Source organism: Ischnura elegans, chromosome 1, assembly GCF_921293095.1.
Source record: "Ischnura elegans chromosome 1, ioIscEleg1.1, whole genome shotgun sequence".
NCBI classification, from domain to species: Eukaryota; Metazoa; Arthropoda; class Insecta; order Odonata; family Coenagrionidae; genus Ischnura; species Ischnura elegans.
The window spans coordinates 64,275,554-64,297,093 of NC_060246.1; the positions used below are offsets into that span (position 1 = coordinate 64,275,554).

General features: G+C 36.1%; 1 protein-coding gene across 3 annotated transcripts in view; it reads left to right on the plus strand.

The window, feature by feature from the left end:
- LOC124162228 (exonuclease mut-7 homolog) overlaps positions 1-21,540 on the plus strand; it is a 120,643-nt gene that overhangs the window by 83,407 nt on the left and 15,696 nt on the right. For 2 of the 3 annotated variants that reach the window (XM_046538707.1, XM_046538690.1), the window contains 8 exons: positions 1,482-1,577; positions 3,286-3,333; positions 4,758-4,823; positions 9,289-9,345; positions 10,951-11,128; positions 17,131-17,326; positions 18,556-18,696; positions 21,147-21,278. In XM_046538707.1, coding sequence (XP_046394663.1) covers positions 1,482-1,577; positions 3,286-3,333; positions 4,758-4,823; positions 9,289-9,345; positions 10,951-11,128; positions 17,131-17,326; positions 18,556-18,696; positions 21,147-21,278 — 914 coding nt within the window. The remainder of the gene's footprint in view (positions 1-1,481; positions 1,578-3,285; positions 3,334-4,757; positions 4,824-9,288; positions 9,346-10,950; positions 11,129-17,130; positions 17,327-18,555; positions 18,697-21,146; positions 21,279-21,540) is intronic. The other variant, XM_046538699.1, reaches the window with a different exon arrangement.

Genomic DNA, 21,540 nt, shown 5'->3' on the forward strand with positions numbered 1-21,540 from the left:
CTGTGGAGGAATAGAATACTTTGTAGCTAACTCCGTGAAGGATTAATGCCAGCTGCGAGGCCAGGACTCAAGTACACTCCATCATAAACTTGTGCATACCCCTTCACTTTACTGGTCAAATTTCCTTCCTTGAGGAGCTACATACAAGGTGTCCAGTGACTGGAAAACTGGGAGAATCTGGAATTATGAGTGAATTTTTAGTCCCTGGAAATATTCATGCATTTTTTGCTCCAGCCTGGAATTTCAAATTTTTTATTTCAAATTCATTTCACGTAAAATTTTGCCGTTTCAACACCTATTTTCTGTCCTAACATGTGTTTGTTGTAATTTTAAGTGCAGTAGCTCAGTAGAATTTTTACAGCCGTATCAGAGTGTGGAATGTCAGACAAGACAACAGAAGCGACATGTCTAGCACTCTTGGCTCTAGTAAGATTCAAAAACATGAAGAATAGAATGCCAGGCTAGGTCAACATTTACTTATGAGGTCTAAGCAGCTTCTTGGCTTGAATTGAATAAACATAGATAAAGTTGTCAAGTTGGAAGCCTAAAATAATACATAAATACATATACATTATATTATTGAAAAGCATTGAAGTAGAGCATCTCTAAGAAATGCGGTATTTGAAAAATGGAGGGAGTCGTGGAGGACTCTTAATAATAACAAGCTCTGTGGCATCAAGGACATAGTAGCAGCGTGGCCCTCCTCAGCTCGTAGTAATCGGAGAGAGGAAGTAGTACTAACACGATTGAGGATAGGGCACAGCCCCCTGACCCATGCGTATCTCTTTACTGAAGAGAAGGAACCTCCCCAATGTGAGGATTGTAAGTGTCCATTAAGTATTAGACACATCATGCTAGATTGTGTGAAGTACCGCTAAGCGCGAAGACGAAATAATCTAGGGGGAGACCTAAAAACCCTTTTAGGAGACCACCCTACCAACTTAATCTGTAAATTTCGGTTTCTCAGAGAAATAAACATTTTTAATAAAGTCTAATTATGTACACTCTTTGAACGACGACATCAGATGCAGTAGATTACTTTATACATAACTTTTGTAATTAAATCACACAGTACTGGTTCAAAATGACCTAGCCGTCGACGCACCCTAAATCCAAATACTACTACTACTAGCATTGAAGTAATTTGGGATGTTTTCAAATTCGTATCTATGGCAGTAATCACGTAAAAATAACCTGGAAAACCTGAAATTATGCATGAATTTTTCTGCTTTGATTGGCTGAACACCCTGTGCATACTCATTTTTGACCACAGAAAAAAGCCCACCCTACTCTGAGGGTATTTTGTTCCCTGAAGCAGCGGCGTGGTTCAGCAGCATTGGCAATACAACATGAATTCGCAACTTAGAAACTTTTCGACTCCTGGGTGGTTAGAGTTTTGCACAAAAACGGGCTGCACATTTTTCCCTTTAAATAACTTTATGTATGGGAAAAACCTCAATCGTTCATCCTTTCATCCCTAGGTTGACTAAAGAAGAGGAAGACCAGAGCAACTTTACTGCTGAGGAAAACTGGGATGATGATCCCCAACCATCTTATGGATTCAAATTTGTGATTAAGTAAGTTTCTGGTGAAGAATCACTCATCTAAAGTTATTTTGAAGTAATGTCATTCCAGATGTCCATAATTTGAAATAAGGGTCTCTGGTGATTTTTCATGTAAATGTGACTGGCCATGTGATTTTATTAAATTTACTAAATATTTCTTTCACCTAATTTTAAGTTTTGCTCTCAAATGTGGAACTTAATTGGGAATTTAACATGGAAAGTATGTATCACTGCAAAAAAAGAAATATTTTTGGGTTTTGGATGATAATTGTTTTTTATTTAAAATATATTTTTCCCCCTATTCCATGTTTGTTTTGCAATGGTTCAACAAACTAAGTGTTGTATAGCCATTTATTATTTCATCATATTTTCTCCTTCTCTATTAGCAGGAGATACTTTAATACTCATGCCATTTTTCAATTGAAAGAATTGAAACTAGGCTAGTTATACGCAAATATTGTTGCAATGAATAATGGTTTACCATAAAACTAGAAATGATTCAAATTGTCATTGTATGTAATTAATTTATATAATCTTCAATATATTTTTGTATTGCATTTCTCTGCCAACGTCTTGGCCTTAATTCAGCATTCATCTGAGCTGCCAACTGCATAGTCCAGTCAATATGTTCTCAAAAAGGTCGTTGCTGGGGAACTTTTTGGGTGGTTTTTATTTCTTCCTCTTTTTTATGTTTTCTTTTGGTGCTTGAATCTGTTTGGGATTGGTTTTTTAAATAATGTGTGATGAAAAATTGGAAAAAGTCTCAAGAAATTGTTTTATGTGTAGTCTTTGTGTTCATAACTCAGAATTTGTCAACTTCCGATGAAACTTCTCCCTTAAAAATTAAAGTGCATAGAATATCCTAAAAAATTTCATCCTTTATTTTTTTAATTGGATGGATGAGGCAGATACCTTGTGGAGATCCATTATGCGATATGAAGTGAAACACTTTGCACATTCCACATAAAAATTTATTAAACTACAGTCGACATGTTTTGCTGCACTGCAGCATTATCAAGACTCTTCGGAAGTAATGGTAGGTATATCATATCAAGACTTCTGAAGAGTCTTGATATTGCTGCAGTGCAGCGAAACATGTCGAATGTAGTTTAATAAATTTTTATGAGGAAAGTGCAAAGTGTTTCACTTCATATCTCTTTATATTTTCCCTAGTGAACGATGAGGGCTATATGGTCAAATTGAATGTTGGCATTTTTGTCTGTCTTTGCAAAATCCCATTTTCTCCTGTAATAACCCTGAAGTGATTTTGTTTTCAATTTTGTTTTGTGATTACTGATAAAATTGATGTAAATTAGCACTTTTCTGTTAAAATGATCCCTAACACTTTTAAAATTTGATACCTTAGCAATTAGTTTTCATGAGGAATATTATATCATTGGAATCACTCCCTCTTTCTTACCACTGTGTATGAAAAATTATATGGAATACTTATAGTATTACTATTTTATGTTATTAATTAAATACAATTTTATTCTTGTTGGAAATTGAATGTGGATATTTTTCGCTTATGATTAATTGTAAGTTGTGTACATATTCATATTCTCTGGGTGTTGGGTGATAGATTGGTTAAACAAGTTTGTGTAGGTCTTATTGTTAGCTTAGGCATTTGAAGATCAATATCTTCTCTATCTTCATTGGCCTGATTGGATGACTGTGCCTTTGGATGGTATTTTTCTAATCCAACAATCTTCTTTTGCAGTCCCAGCCCAAGTGGAAAAAAGGGCAAGAACAAGAAGACAGTATATCAGTAAGTGTAAATGTTTCACTGTCAATTACTTAAATTATTAACTTATGTTCATTTAGTTGATGAAGTTGATTGGATTGTAAAAATCATGATTTCTCCACCACTGAAACAGTAGCCAATGAAAGTATTGGGCTTCCATTCCTCCATGTAGTCATGATATACTATGGATCTTGGCTTCACCAACATTTGCATATCTTATGTATCAGAAAACGATCTCATCCACCCCTTGTAATATACTGCTCAAATATCTCTCATCTACTGTGAATGCCCTCACCGGTCAAATATATCCTACAATCTAAGGCTCAATAGGCACCTCTCAATAGGGCCAAAAATACAAACCACTTTGGGCTGTGCTGGTGGGACCGCTCTCAAAAGCTCTGATAGCAGCCTCAATTTTTCAATGCCGGACCCCCACCTTGCCACTCCTAGTCTTCGGAAGGCTCATTCATAGCGGTGCCTTTCCAAGCAGGACGTATTCACAATGAAAGGACTTGCTGAAGAGATACGTAATAATCCTAGGTAAATGCTCGAAATTTTTTTTGTGAAAAGGACAAAGGGTGTGGCTAAGAAGACTTGGGTGAAACTTTGGAAACATGAGCACTTTTTTTTACACAGAAACTGTCTCAAATGACTCTTTACCGTTTTCACATTATGCCAATTACCAACAAAGTAGGTAAATCAGTTATTTTGGATTGTGGTTTGGAGTAAAATGCATGTCAATGAATAACTTCATTAAGGAGCATCGGGATATATTTATGATGCCTGCAAAGTGGGAATGTTGTCGATGAAGATGATCTTAATAATTTTAAGATCCTTGTAGTTAATTTGTGGCTAAACATGACTTTTATCATTATTCTCGTAAAATGGTGATTAATCTTTTTTTTTTTTTAATTGATGTTCCATTGTTAATGTTTGCGATTTCATGAATTTTGAGAGCCACCAAAATTAAGATAGCTAAATCTGAAACATGAAAGGATGGCATGCAGGCATATGACATTTCCTATATGCTTGTGGCAACACCTTCTTCAGCCACTCATATTCCCAAGAAGAGTCGTTTGTTGCCCTAGCAGAATGCAGCAAGGTGCAAGTGGAGTTGGGGCCTAGTTGTCACTTCCTCAAAGGCACAATTTTTGGGTTAAATTCCAATTTTCCTTCATAAAGGTGGTTAATTTCTTATCCTTGACTGTACATTGCATAGAAGATTTTTATCAAGTGTTGCCAGTGGAGTTGAGTCCTGAAGCTCCTTGAGTAGATGTCATAGAAACAGTGATTAGATGTTGGAATTACATTTTCTAATTCTTATTACATATTGTACTCAGATGATTTTCATATTTTGCACTGTATTTCATTTGTTCATTTAGTGTAAATGCCCATATCTTTTTTTTCCATTTATGCTATCATTGAGCAATGGTAATTTTTTTACTTAGCAGTGACGATTATTTCGATGATGCCTTTGACATGGAAACAACCTCTGGGACTGCAAGGTTTGAGGAGTAAGTATGAATTAAAAGAACATTAAATTGATTAACTTAGAGGTATATTTTATTACCTCTAGTGGTCACAACTATTTATAGCATGTTAAGCATTTGCATACTGTGTTGTAGATGGGCAAAAACAGTTATGCCTTTTGGCAGGTAAATTAACTTTGTCATCTGTAATTCATATGAATGAAGCATACTAATTAATGGAACTTACAATGCTGTAAAGTTGAGCATCCTGAATCCAGAATTCCTTAATTTGGGAACTCCTATAATGCAGCAACATTTCCCTAGGCATGCTTTGCAGGAAAAATTGTTTTTGCTGAATAATTGCATTTTTATTTACCAGCATAAACTGTTTCCCACTCTAAGCAAAAATTCCCCCTGTTGCTTCTGTCAACAATAGGACACACAGTTACTTTTACAAAATTTTAGTGATAATTTAGAAACTTCAACATGTGATGATGATGCAATGCAGACATGATTTCACTTTCTTAGGTGAGACTTGGCCCCACTGGTGGGCCACGGCTTGGTGTACCACGGAGTAGACAAAAGACTGACATGAGTATTGGAAGACTTTTTAAATACATTCTTTTTAATAATAATTGTGATAAATGATGAGTCACCATGCATTTATCAAGACTTTAATTGCTGTTGGAAAAAATATTTATTCCTATAAATTAGGTGAAATACAGTAAAACCTCTTTACATCGTAATGGAGGGGACCAAAATTTGGGCAATTTGATGTATGGAGGTTCACTATATGTATTGAGGTTTCAGTGATAGGTACCATTTTTTCATATCTTTCGGATATGAAAGGTACTACTGTCTTTTAAACCATTATATGTATTTATGTGTTTAAACAAACATGCATGCATTAGTGAACATATATTTATTATTTAATAATAACAGAAAGCGAGTGCTATTGCGTGATTTTACCATGATTCGAGAGAAAACAATGTGGGCTCTCATAATTCAACAGTCACTTAAAATTATTAGGATAGTTGGATACTGTTTTTCTTATTTACTGTTAGGTATGCTCTCATATGGAACAAAATGGCCTTAACTAATGGTTAATGTGAAAATTACAGCATATTAAAGGTGTATAAGAAGAAAAATAAGCATGAAACATTTATCGTTGAAAATGTCATTCCATGCATGTAATCGCGGCTGCATTAATGGTCTCTAGTTGTCTCGGTACGCTTTGCGGAGGTAGTTAGGCCATCTCTGTGGTGTCTCCTTGGTATGATTAGTGGAGGTTTTACGAGATAAAGGGGTTCACTATATAGAGGTTTGCCTATAAATTTACATGTAAATAAGATGGGACTGTAGGGGTGGTATGAAGTATGGAGGTTTATGATGTAAAGAGGTTCACTACATAGAGGTTTTACTTTCTATTACTTTATAGTTCCTGTCAGACCTGGAAATTTTGAGAGATCCTTAGGTGTTCCTAGTGTCCGTCTAAAAGATATCTGTTCTAGGTTGCTCTATCAATCTTTGCCTAGCATTTAGCCTCAGAATTCCTATTGGCTCCCAGCCCAATTTGTGTAATTCTCTCTGCTCCTAAATCATCTATGCATTCCCAGTAAAGTTGCTACCCCTGGAGAATAACTCATGTCATCAGTTGTCTTTTAATATCTTTCATGGCTTTGATTGCTGTAAGATGTAAATATGCAATTAATATTATCCTAGACAGCTATGTATAATCTTATATATAAAAATGAATCGCAAAATGTGTTGGTAAGCGCATAACTCAACAACGCCTGGACCAATTTGGCCAATTCTTTTTTAAAATGTTCGTTGAAGTCCAAGGATGGTTCTTACGGCGAGAAAAAATCGAATAATTGCCGGGAAAACCCTAAAAACAGCCCTTTTCTTTTTCACATACAAACGTTTTCTAACTAAAACGTAGAATCAATTTGAGCTTTATTGCTATTATATAAAGTTCATATTAAATTACAAGCACTCACTGTTATTTAAGAAATGTAGGTGTGTTCCTAACGTCAAAAAGTAAATTTGCACTTTCTTACCGCTATACAAAGTTCAAATTCAATCATATCTATCAAAACAGTGTGCGTGTGTGCGTTGGAGCACAGAATACGTCGTTGGAGGATTTAATGTCGCGTTCCGAAACTAAAAAAAGTGATCGCGGACCCGTCCAGATTGAATAGTCACAAAATATAATAATAACAACTTGGTTGGATTCGCGATATTATTTCTTTTGTTTTACTTTCGGCAGGCGACAAAAAAAAATAAAACATTGGTATGGCTTTAAAGGATTTTACTTCAAGTCATATCAGATTAAAAAAAAAAACAAATTAAAAAAACAACTGTCAATGTCGATTTGCCGCCTTTGCCGGTGTTGTTTTTCTTGGATTTTCTGTTATACTCTACTGAGTGTGCTTTTGTTTTGTTTGCAGTGTTTTGTTATCTACTCATGAAAAAAAAGTTTATTATGAAATAAATTGACCTTTAATTCGCATTACTTTCAATTACTATTCCGAAAAATTAGGAACGAGGAAGCGGTCACCAAGAATTATTTGATTAGAACACTTATAACTCGAGAACGGCTGCACCGATTTTAGTGACATTAGGCTCTTTGGATTCGTCTCAGCCCCGGATAACATATAGGACATTAAAAAATAGGAAAAGTTCACAAAAAAAATTCAACTTTATTTTAGAGATATGTTTTTAGGAGTTGATTGTTAAGACGGTCAAAAAAATAAGATTTTTTTTCGTTTTTACTAATGTATTGACTGATCTTTTTAACAATATTAAAAAAAAAATTAAATGTTCAAACATGTTAAAAATATTAAAGTAATATTAAAATAGTATTAAAATAATTGAATTAGAGGTAAGCTCAGCTCGAATTGAGTTGTCAACAAACACATAACTACCGTATGTGGAAACAAATCTCCAAGCAATTGTTGATTATCGGTAATGGCCGTGTACTCTGCATCAATTCAAATCTTTTAACTTTGTAATAAACGAAGACGAAGTCACCAACCATCTATCTGAATATTTAAAGTCCTTGGATGCACCTGGCTTACCACGGCACGATTTACAGCTAAAGGTAGGCTCTGTGTTCATTTTCTTTCGAAACCTAAACCAACCAAAACTATCCAACGGAACGTGTTTGGTTATTAAAAAAACTGATAATGAAAGTGATTTACGCCACTATACTCAAAGGAAAATTCAAAGATGAGGAAGTTCTCGATCTGAAGATTCCATGATACCAACTTATATGCCCTTTTGAGCTTAAATGTATTCAATTTCCAATTTGTGTTGCATTCGTGATAACGATTAACAAATCGCATGGTCAGTCTTTCAGTTTTTGTGATGTTTGTTCTCATTTGTCAGTGAAAACCCATGATTTTCACATGGTAAATAATATGTGGTATGTTTACGAGTCGGTAAACCATCCACTGTATTTCTTCCTTCGCTTCAAGGGCGCAGCTAGGAATTAAGGATAGGCGCAGCTAATACTGGCGGGTCTGTAGGGTATAGAAAACTCGCCAAGGTAAGCGAGAGGTGTGGGGGCCCTCCCCAGACATTTTTTAGGATAAAAGGTTCAAAATGGTAGGTTTTGCGGCTGTGTGAACAGTTAAATATTTTGTGACTCAATCGTCCCTCTAATATTAATAACCAAATGTTTTATAAAAATATTCTCTGAGATTTTGGGGGGGGGTTTAACCCCCTAAAACCCCCCTCGCTACGTCCCTGCTTCGCTTCGCTATTTTTATTTAGCTTCATTCACTTTATCTTGCGCCTGATAACAAAACAAAAACTGTTGTTTCTTAGAAGGCGCTTGACGCAAGACATTAAACCCGAATGTGTAGGGTACACCGTGGTGCGTTTACGCATGCATCACGTTTACGCAGTGCATTTTTTCCAAACAGAGATACTATAACTGGCGCGCCTAAAGTCATTTGATACGAATTCTGCTTCATAGGGGCTTTTCTTACACTATTTTGAGCATCAATTAAGCGTCGGTCTAGCGTTGCGTTAACCTGCCCCGTTAACGAGCCAAGTTTACGCTACGGACATAGACCTAAAAACATTTTTTAGCGGTTAATAACACAAACAGCCAACAACTGAATTCGTATAATTTTTATTTCATCAATATTTTCTCATTTAATTTATAATAAATCAAATATGATTAAAACGATACAGCCGCTCTTTATTTATAAATGGTGCAACTAAACTATAAGTTCATTGAATGTTAGGTGGTACGAAGTTCGCCGGGTCAGCTAGTAATAACATAAAAAACTCCTTTAGTTTTGAAAATTTAGCTGTTTGTGTATACAATGAAAGTGGAATCAAGAACCAAACTGGAATTGAAAAAAAAAATGGAACCAAACCATTCCTAATATTTTTATTACATTTTAGTTTCTTTTATACTTTTGAAAGAGAGGATGTAATGAATTATTGAGTGCTTGTTTTGAAAATGAAATTCATATTTTTCCTAATTCTGTTGCAGAGATGATGATATTGATGCAGATGAGGAGGAAGTTTCTCATGGAATGAAGACTATGAGGTTTGTCAATTATCTTAAAGTCACAAATTGATGGTGAAATGTATGTTGATTTTTACTGAATATGTCACTAATACTCTCAATATCTGTGATGACCAGAGGAAACATGAAAATCAATGCATAAGTGAGTATGGATGAGTATAATTTAATGATTCAAAAGTTTCTGGCTCGAATCTGTGGAATATTTCCTTGATTATGTGATTAATAAAGACTGTAATATTCCATGTAAATTTTATTCTAGCAAATGGCTTTGGTACTTACTGTGTCATCATCAAAGGTACAACTCCATATCAACGGAGTTTTACCCTTGGTTATGGCACAGTAGGTGCAAAAACTTTTTGGTTGAATAAATATTGTGATGAGTATTTCAGTTGTTATTGTGCCCATCATTGTCTGTAATTTAGTATGGATGGTCATACAAAAATTAATTGAGTTTGAAGGACAAGATTAATTGAATGCATGTTAATGATGTTTGGAAATTTTTGTGTAAAGAGCTATTTGATTGCTCCCATGTAAATACATAATAAGTTTAAATGCGGTTACAGTAAGACTTTGATTAAGAGAGCTAAATATTCTTAGAAAATCACTTGTTAAGACTTGTATTGCTGATATCTATTGAAAATAGCACTTTTTTCAGATTATTACAGCAAAAGTGGAATATTTGGGTTTTTTATGCATTTTATTTAGAAGTAATGTAAAATGCAATGATTATTTTAAATATTCATTAAATTTTAACAATAAATATAGCTGACGTTTTGGAAAAATTGCATCATTAGTCTGATACAATGTTGCAGAAATACAAAAGTTCAGTTCTTTACACAGTGATATTAATTTAACTATCAATAATCGTCCAGGGAATGTATAAAAATTCCAATTTTTTCATGGAAAGTAGTGAATTAGCCAAGGAAAAACTCTAATCTTCATGTAACTATTGCTCTGCACACTTCTTTAAATTTTTAAAATATATTTTAGAGATGGGTCGAATAGCAGATTTCTTGAACTCGAATACCTCGATTACTAGAATTGTATCAAGCATATTAAATGTCATTCATCTATTTCACTTGATGAATATATAAATAAATAGTTATATACCAAATACATTTTTTAAATCAACTTTTTATTTCAAATTTAATGAAATCATTGGCATCAATAACATCATTAAAAACCATAATTAAAAATAACATCATTAAAACGAAGAATTATTAAAAAGTAGAGATGGGTCAAATCAGTAGTGCAGCGCATACTAAGGAGGAATATGGTGATTTTGATGAATTGGATTTTAAATGGGTGTGTATTGTTCAAGATTTTTGTCTTTGTGCAGTGGTATCTCTGTTTTCAGCCTCAGAGGGTTGGGACAAAGAATGGGAGTTGATCCAAAGCAACAAATCTTCACGGTTCATGGATGTGTGTAACCTGACCCATCCGAAGGGTAAAAAGTAACCCATCTGGCTTGACCTAAATGAACATAATCTTCAAATTCTGACCCTTCCACCCTTACCTGCATTGTTGGTCTCAGGATCATTGGCCAAATAGTGGAAGTCATTTTTGTATTAAGTATTCTATGTAATCTTAAGGGTTTAATGATATATATTTAACTTCACCCTCCAGGTTTGATGAAGAAGAGATAGTGGGCAGCATGGCAGTTAATTCATCGTCAGTCCAAGATGAAATTCCTGACAGTAATATGAAATCAGTTGATTTTTATCGACTTCCATTAGATGAAAGGAATGTAATATTTGTGGATGATCCTAATGGTTTTAAACGTCTTTTAGAGGATTTGACTAAGGTTAGCAGTTTTTTGTTTTGTATGTAACTGAAATATTGAATGTCAGATTGGTTGTTAGTCTACTAATTTGTAATTTGCTGAGTGAATCATCTATGTCTTTTGAGGTGCAGAAGGCCCTTGAATGACTTAAAATTCTATCTGGTGTTGTAATTATGAAGGCAGTTGTTTATGATATCTTCAAGTAGGGATGTGTGAGAAGTATGTTCAGAAATCTGCCGACAGAAGGTGCTGTCATCAAAACTTATGTAAGAATATCATTTGTAAAGTTGATAAATCATTCTATTGCCTTGGCCTGGGAGTTTCAACTTGCTTTATGTATAGCAGTCAACTCCCATAGCAGTGAACGTGGGCACCTAGTACCTTCTTGTCAGCCGCGGATTCTGACCCTCTTTCAACGAGGTGGCGTATTAAGAATAATCGGAGTGGACAGCTGCATTGCTCACATTTTCTTGCATGATACTCTTATAAACAACCCTACTTTCTTTACTGAAACGCGGAGAGAATACATAAAATTTTTTAAGATTTCTATGAAAAAAATATGTAACTTATAGGTTTTAGCAGACAATGCCGGTTTTTCCTGTGTGACGGCACAAGTGGTACCATATTTAAGCCTGTTTTAGTGCAACGTTTGTCCGATGTTAATTGCTGTTTATTTCTTTTTTGAACTTACTAAATAAGAGTTACAAATGTTGGTAAAATGAAGTGAGAAATAAATAATGGTTTATTTTGGCCTACAAAGCTAAGTTCTGGCACCGGATCCAGGATAGGGGCAAAGGCAGTGGAGGGGAGGGGAGCTAGGTGGAAGACCTGGGGGTTACCCTGTAGTGGGGGTCCGTACAAAATAACAATTTAATTTAATGTAAATTGGAAACCAAAAGGGGGGCTATAGCCCCCCTAGCTCCTCTCTGGATCCGCCATGGCCAAGTTCTGTAGTTCCTTTGCTTCATCCACCTAAGTTCCACGAAGATTATTATAATTTAAGTATTTTCCTGATTAAGGTAGGTTTCCGTGGAGTACTTAGGAAGCATTATGGGAGCCTTCCCCTTTGAAGCTCTTCTCTCTTCAATTTAATAGTAAGGCCTACTTCCTTTCATTCTATCTAAAAATCCTGTTCTCTTTCTTCCTATCCCTCGCGTACCCAACTTTCTACCCTTTAACACCATTTTCAACATCCCCTCCCATCTAAGTACTCCCTCCATCCATATTTTCTGCCCCCTATGTTTCTCATCTAAAAGCTGACTCTCCTCACCATCTCCAGCACTTCATTGTTCCTCCTCCTCTCTGTCCACTTCACCTTCACCATTCTCCTCCATACCCACATCTTGAATGCCTCCAGTCTTCTCACGTCCTCCTTCCTAAGTCCCCATGTTTCCACACCATAAAGCGCTACCCTCTACACTCTGGATAAATCTCTTCACTAACCTTTTCTTTAGCTCTTACGTAGCAATTCTCTCATAAGCTTCTCCCTGTTCATAAATGCCTCGTTTGCTAACGCAATTCTCTTCTTGATGTCCTTACTGCTGTATCCGCTTTCCTCCAATGTGCTGCCCAAATGGTTACACCACAGAATAGGGACCTATGGAATCAGAATGGTCACTTAGCGATTTTGTATGGCAATATTTCCCTGTGCATGCACCAAGTCCACCATGTTGTTGGAATGTATTAACGTGGATCTTGTTGTAGAAGAGTGCATGCGACTTGATTTTTGACGGTGTTTTTCTGCTGATTTATTTCTCTTTGCTGGTGTTAGGAATTAGAGAAGGGTTGTTTGATATTTTAATAAACACATCTGTTAAAGCAGTGAGTTGTTAAATGCCTAAAGACGCAGGGAATTGGTGTTTAGCTCTGAACTGCAGCAAGTCCTTTAAGAAAATTGAGGGAATCAGTTTCTTTCGTTTTCCGAAGGAGAATAGGAAAGAATAGCTTGCAATTATAATTACAGTCACGTTTTCCTCAAAATAAAAGTGCTATTGTCACTGAATGTGTTCTTGTAGGGCAAGGAATGGGTCGTTTCACCCAGGAGGAAAGACTGCCAAATCTGCCGCATATTTATGTAAAAATTGTAGAATTTCATGTAACAATTTCAAAGATGTTATGTTCCTCAAGGAGATGAAAAATTGGTTGCACAGCCACACTACTCCCACCTTGGTTGACGATCCAAATCCTTCACCGATGGTTGTGTTTGTACTTACAGCTTACGATGTTTGTGTTCACATATGTCTTTATTTATGTTTAGCCTCTAATAAGTGTCCTAAGCAGTGCGTTACTCACGCTTGTCCCGTGCTACATTCATTAGTGGTATTTAAATGCCCAGGGTACTTTAATTTGATAGACATCAGAAACCTAGTTCAACCTTTAGCTCTATTGTGTCCAGCATTCTAATTATTATTTTTAATGTACATGTACCAGAATTAATGGTTTGCATTTAAGGCAGTTTCTTTTATGTGCATAGTGAACAATTATAGGTTTAAAGCATATTAAATAAAAGAAATAAAAGCATATTATATTTTAATATATAAATGATGTTACTTTCTATTCATACACATCGTATTTTTAATATATATTTAATAATAAACAGTTTGCTGAAAAAAATAATTTCAATTTTTGTTGAAAAATGAGTATTACTGGAAAAATTAGTTCTTTAATAGTATTAAATCTATATAAAAAATAAATGGATAATAATTATTTCAGTTTTCACTTCTGTCGCCCAGTCCCACTACTGCCCCGTTTTTTTTTGTAGTATGTATGAACTTTACCCAATCTACTCTATCAAATGCTTTTTCAAAATCTGCGAAGCAAGCTTACACTTTCTGGTCATATTCTAAGTTCCTCTGCACCAGGGACCTCATTATTGCTATTGCATTGCAAACCTTTGACCATCACATGACTTTCCTTTTCTAAAACCAATCTGATCTTTGCCCAAACACTTTTTTGCCATCACCTCCGTCTGATCAATATCCTCAGTACCATTTTCGCCTTGTTTCATATTAGTCTAGTAGTCCTATAATCCACATTCACATTCTGCATTCCACAGCTTTCTTCTTTGTTGGTAGCAGAATGAAAACAGTCTTCATAAAATCCTCTGGCCATCATCCCTCCTCATAGATTCTAAGTACTAATTGGAAAAACCTCTTACCATCTCTCCCTAGATTCTTCAGAAGCTCACAAGGGATATTGTCCCTGCCTACTGCTTTTCTAGCCTTCAAATCCCTAAGTGCTCTCTCGATTTCTGCATCAAGATAATCCTCCTCCACTGCACTTTCCTCCTATAAAGTCAATCTCTTGGGCTTGTTCCATCCGTCTTACAGATCCTCCACCTATTCCTTCCATCTACTCTGTACCTCTTCTCGCTCAGTTTGCATCCTTCCATCCTTAACCTTTTCCCTACTGTACACGTATATATAGGTGTGGACGTTTCCTGACCCAGGAGACGACGGGCGTATATATACGTGAGAGATTTTCCCGGCCAGGATATCGAAAGCCGTATATATACGTTTTCTAGCTCCCCCCCCCTTTTAGGACGGTCGTGGGTTTACGACGTCTTTGTCTCGGGACCCAACGCTTCGGGGTTTAGGATTAACCCTCGGAATCCGGGAGCAGGTACCCGGACCCTTCGTCCTTTTAGAACCCCTCTCAGCGGTACGGGACAGCGGTCATTCAATTGTTTATACAGTCAATTTTTGAAATAAATATTTGTTCATTTCTCAAGAAATATACACTAAGAATTGAATTATTTGTGTTTTGAGCAGCGTTTACAATTTTTAAACGAAATTCTATGACAAATATTAACTTATACCTCGAGTTATGCATAAACATCAACATGGAAATTGTTGCTGCATTAAATGCGTTGATAATGGCCTTAGAACTTCGTTTAAAATTTGACAATGCTCAGATAAGAATGAGGAATTCAATTCAAAGTCTGTAATTTACGTGCAAGCAACAATTATCCATTTGCTAAATACATATAAGCAATACATAAGTTGACCGCAAACCAATGCCGCAGGTATGGTCGTAAACCCAGAAAGGAGGGAGCACAACTACTGTCGGAGTCCGAGATAATGCGAAGTCCCTGTGTGGAGGGGTCGAAAAAGGTTCAGCGAGACCCTTCTTAACGAATGCTCTCCAAAAATGCTCCGTACCACGAGAAAGAAGAGTCTCTTGGGGCTCAGTACTGCAGTCATGCTAAGACGAAAACTCCGCCGTCTCGAAAGGGTTAACCTTAAATTTTGTCATGGCTTGCCCTCTTTTGCCACCCAATAGCAACTTAACTTTGGCGTACAATGCACCTACCCATCCTTCCTTGTGAAATTTTTCCATTTACTCACACTGTCTTTTCCACCAAGTCTCCCTTGCCCTCTTAGTTTCATGCTGTAATCTATTATTTATTTGCCTACACCACATCCTTTTACCCTGCTCACATCCACTGGCCACGTTCTCCCACTTCCTCCTCTCTTCTACTTCTTTTTTCATTCCCTCTGTTATCCATGGCTTCTTTATCCTTCTGCTGTCGATGTAGCAGATTGACTTCTCAGCTGTTTTTACTATTCCAGTTTTAATATTATCCCGCCCTCCCTCCACAGTCTGTGTATTTTCAATTGCTTGGATACTATTTTCCACTATTTCATGATATTCTATCCTCGTAGTCCCCTTCAGAGCTTCTACATTCCATTTCCTTACCTTCCTAACTTTCATAAGACTTTTGAATCTTACGTTGATTTCATAACCATTAGGTTGTGGTTTGAATCCATATCCGCTGCACGGAAGCTTTGCAAATTGTTCACACTATTCCTAAACCTCTGTCTTACCATGATACGATCTATCTGATATTTTCCCATAACCTTTAGACTTTTCCATGCATACTTTCCTGCTTTGTGATGATTGAAGCATGTGCTAATAGCATATTACTTGTTCCTGCTGCTTTCTCTCCTCTGTAGTTCCATATTCCTAATCCAAATTCTCCTACTTCGTTTCCATCCCTCCCTTCCCTAACCAAAGTACTTATTCCAGTCTCCCATCGCTATTAGATTTTTCTTACCCAGGCTTTCTCTAATTATTTCCTCAAGCTGTTCATACACCTCATTTTCTCCTTCCTCTCTATGATTGCTAGTGGGCTTGTAAACTTGAACCACCCAAAGTTTGGTTGTTCACGTCTCAATTTCTACTACAAGAATTCTATCGCTTACCTGATCTATACCTACCACATGCTTGCCCATTTACCATTTAATACTACAGCTACCCCTCATTGACTTTCCTCCCCTCCACTGTATACATATAACCCTATATCAGTCCAGTAATCCCCACCTTAATACTGTAACATGGAGATGGCAAAGCCTGCTGCCTGAACATGTAGAACAATTGGTTTTTATGCATGAGAATTTTAAAGTATCAAATCTTAAATGGTTCATTTATATATAAAATCTTTGTTATAATTATGCAAATGAATTTACTCATGGAGCTTACTAGCAGTTTGGATTCTTATATAAATTAAGGTCTCGATATAATGCTAAATCATGGATTTATAATCCTGAAAATTTTTATATATTTTGTCTGGGAATTTTGAAAAATGTCAGGGAATTTCAAAATTTCTATCTATGGCTACCATGGTTTTAAGTTCAATATATAGCTATTCTTAAATGCACATGTATTGCCTGTAAAAATGAATTTTAGGTGAAATACATATTACTAAACAGTCTGAAAAATTATGTAAATTGTATGAAAAGTCAGGAAAAGACTGAGAAATACATTTTGGTATTTGAGTGACCTTAGAATTAGTATTAGTCAAATTTGCAGCTTAATTTGTGGTAATGATTTATCTTTATTGAGGAACTCATTTATAAGTATAATTGCTAATTTGTGCTCACCTTTTAACCTTCATTATTTTAATTTTTTACTATCTGAGAAGACCTTGGAGGTTATGCAATTGGATATATATATATTGCTTTGTAGTGGGGGAAGTACCTACATAAATCAAGTGACTAATTGTTTTATAAATATTTATTCAGGGCATCGATCTTATTGGCCTGGATTGTGAATGGAAACCATCCTTTACATCTCAAAAAAATTGTGTTGCTGTAATGCAACTAGCAACATGGAGAAGGATATACTTGTTGGATGTAATAGCATTATCTGAAGGCTGTGCTCAGTACTGGGTAGAATTCAATGATAGTATTCTGGAGAATGGAAAAATCACCAAGCTGGGTAAGCATCAATTTTCTTGTTCAGATCAGTGGTATTCAGTTTTCTTTGAACATATCATATTTTTGGAATACATGTTTACATATTTTAATAAAACTTCAATTTCTGTAGAAATCAAATTGATTTTACATCTTGTATGGATAGAGATATGCTGAGAATCAATTTTCTCATCATTCCCATTTTAATTTGTCACACTCTTTATTTGTTCACTGATTGCTTTTTATATTTCGTAGCATTTCAGTTTTTCACAAATTTAGATTCTCAGAATCATATTACTCCAAGTAATTTACAAAAATTGGTACTGTAGGGTGGGGTGAGTTCAAGGATACATGACCACTGGGGTTTACGTATATATACATGACTAATTTCTAAATTCCAGGTTTTGGTACAATGTAATTTGAAGATAGGTCTTAAAATGTTACAACATGTTTGTGAGATGTATTGTTACATTGACTCTTTAATCAACAATGCCTCATTTCCGCTTACACTAATGTATGTTCCAAAAAGAAATGTTTTCCATTTTGCAGTGTTGCCTATATCCAGGTAACAGATATCTTCACCAGAAATATCGTTAATCCAATTATTATTCATGTGCCGCACATTTTTCATATAAATGCACATCTTCTTGAATATATTTTAAGTAATTTTGGGTGTGCAACACGGACAATGTAAACTTCATCCTACTCCCATTCCTCGCCTAATTAAGTGTGGTAAGTTCGCAGAATTGACATTTTACGTTGATGCTGTGAATTCTGTTGTGAGAAATCACCAAATCTAAATATCCCAAGTTACATAAGCAATTTAATAAATTATAATAGCAATAAAGCATTGAAATATTTTGCAGAAGAAAATGACAAATTAGTTGACTAGCTCTAGCAGAATTAGTATGAAGACTGCCAGTCTCTGAGATGGCAATTAAACCACTTAGCCAAATTTGTGGGATGCAGCTTTAAAAAATAGAAATTTTGAAAAAAAACAGGAAATCCTCCCGTTGTTTAGAGCATTCTATTATTTATATATTTATATTTCTGGATTATCATTCTTCTACTGTGTGTGAGGATGACTGGTGGGCAGTGTGCACATGAGAATGAGTTTTGCACTTGGTAGTAACTGTAGAGAGGCGTTGATGCCTCTAAGGATGGAAACATGAAAAGGAAATGAACTTTTTGCCGGGAAGTACTGATGAACAGCTGATGCAGCCTCAAATAAAGACAATGCCCGTTTTATTTCAGGATTTGATATCACTGCTGATAAATCTATGGTGCTTGAATCATTGCCACCTTTGAAAGGCTTTGCTGGATCAACATTTTTGGACCTCGCATCAATTTGGCATGTGCTAGTCTTCAATCATTCCTTTAAATTTCCAACTAAAGGTATTTGGTTTGAAATTTATACATGTTATTTACTATGCTAGTTCTAATTTACTCAAATTAACCCTTGTGTGATGTTGGGCACTATATTTTCTGGAAATGAACATTTTTGAACATATGTCCATTTATTTGTGCGTAAAGTTCCTTTAAAAGAATGGAATTATTTTTTTTCCTGAATGTCTGCATAATTTTTGAACTTGGTGCCAAAATACCTATCTCAGCCATTTTTCGTTGGATTGCACTGCACAATGTCTTTTTGGGTGACTGTGACAACTTTATCACCTTATTCATACGTATTTTTATTTGATTCAGTATTGATTCTAATAGCTGTAATTTCATCACATTATTATCCATTAATCTCATGTACAAGGATATCTTTGGGTGTGCTGGGGCTTGGAAGCTGTATGATAGCGTCCTATTGATATCGTAAAACTAACTCAGTTTCTTCTCTATTTTAATACCTTAAATCTATATTATTGTGTGAGAATTGGTATCACACTTAGGTTTTCCAAGTGTGCGCTATGTAGCCATTCAAAGGCAGTACAGTGTCCAACTGTTGTGCAGGGTTTGGGTCTGCAGATGTCCTGAGGGCCTGTAGTGCTGGAGTATCTTACATCTTTATATGTACTTATATATAGGCAAGAGGCCTTTCCAGTTATATTCCTATATAACTGGAAAATATAGGCAGTAATATAGGAAAAAAGAAAATACAGTAGACTCTCGTTAATACAAACAACGTTATTACAAAGTTCTCTTTTTTACGTAGCAAATCTTTGGTCCCGACGAAAAGACCTATCCAAGCTATAGCAAAAGAAATGTTATTAAAAAAATTTAGTTTTTACGAAATTACGAACCTCAGTCCCAGTCCCGGCGGTTACAAAATGAACTTTATTACGAAGTTCCATGCATAAGCTATGGCATTTAGATGGATATTCACTGCGCTAAGTTTTAATAATCACGCCACGTTTAAGTTCTCCTTGTGTACTGTGACCAAGAGCGTCATTTATGGTTCTTTCTTCACCATACACGCAACGTCATATAATAAGCTTAATTCCTGTGGAATCATGGTGACAGACTCATTACAGCTCGTAAATTTGATGTACAGTTAGATCTCTTCCCATGCACATTCGATTTACGAACTTTCAGAAATGGCAGCATTCAAAAATTTCAAATTTCGAATTTGGCGCCTTTTGATTTGGCTGTTGCTATGCGGTGTGGCGTAGAGGAAATCGTACTCTGGCCATAATCTGAACAAAGTATCATTGAATCCGGTGTGAAGTTAGGAACTGTTCAGCGTTTCGCGCGTTCTTCCGCGGAGAGTGATTTTTTTCGGTTCTGGCTGCGTTGCATGCCCAGCTAGATCAGTTCGCCACAATCGTGAGTTAGCACACAATTGTTATGAAGTGTTGCATTCCGCAGGATAACCGTACTTCTCGATGCCTTGCATACAGTACGGCCAGCGAGAGATGTCCGATGACGGCACAATAGGAGGTGTGGATAACCCTGCGCCAGCACGGTTTGCAGCCAATCGCTGTCCCCCAAACGCACCTCACACCATCGCCCAGTCATACAACGTTGTTAAATGCATAAAGAGCAGCGAAATAAGCCTGATCCACTAAAACATGCCCTTTCTTCGAATCCCCAAAACAAGTGATTCTTCCTCTGGGTCCTTCACGCTCGTCGTCCTTTGCGTCTCCTTTCTTCACGGAGCCCTTTGTAGGCGTTTCACTTTCTTACCTGGCAATGCTGCCCCGACCTAGACCATTCTGCCTGTCATTGGACAACTATCGGCGGCCCAACCGTAGGTTTATCAACTTAGGAACAAGGTCTTCGAACGCATCAAGTTCGTAAATCGGACCTACTGTACTCTGGAAGATATCAAACTGAAAGAAACTGAAACGAATTTTCCTGTTTATATATATTTCCGCGCAATTTAATCGCGTTTATCATATACGGTTTTTTCCGACGATTTCTAAAAGAAACATTCATACGAACTTCGTTATTACGTACATCAGGTTTTTCGGTCCCGTAAACTTCGTAATAACGAGAGAGTACTGTATAGGCAGTAATATAGGAAAAAAGAAAATATAGGCAGTAATATAGGAAATGGTTAGGTGTACGATAACTCCCATCTCTCAAATTTCAGAGGATTAGGTGATAATGATGTTGACAGTGATGGCTTGTGGTGTGATTGATAGAATGCCTGACAGGCAATTGAGAGGTCAAGGTGTGAATCCCAGTGATATCAAATGATTGTTTCATTGTAAATTACATACTTAGCTCCTAGCCTTGCACTTATGCATATGACTGTTTACTTAGCATTTTTTCTTGCAGTGCAGTTACTTTATCTTCTCTTTGCGTTAATTTTCGTTCATTTTAAAATTGTTTCATTTGATATTTGTGATCTTATTTTTGTGAATCTTATAATTTTAAATTAGCAATCTTTATTTCAGCTGTGAAAGAGGAGTCCAGTAAAGGTCTATCCCACCTGGTGTATCTTTGTTTTGGGAAAACCCTGGACAAGTCAGATCAGTTCTCCAATTGGGAAAAAAGACCACTCCGCAGTAGTCAAATGGTGTATGCCGGTAAGTGATGATTTCTTTTTTGAAGTACAGTAGAAGATCGATAATCCGGAATGCGTGGGACCAGACCCTTTCCGGATTAAAGATATTTCCGGTAAATAGATCTGTTCCCTGGATGCAGGCAACACTGCAATACGGAAAATATTTTTTTCCGGAACGTGCATTGGCATCAACAGAAATGATGTATTGCTGAGTAAGGGATCAAGAAAAACTCAATAAAATTCATGATGAAAGGCGTGAGAATCTTGGATATTTATTGAATATA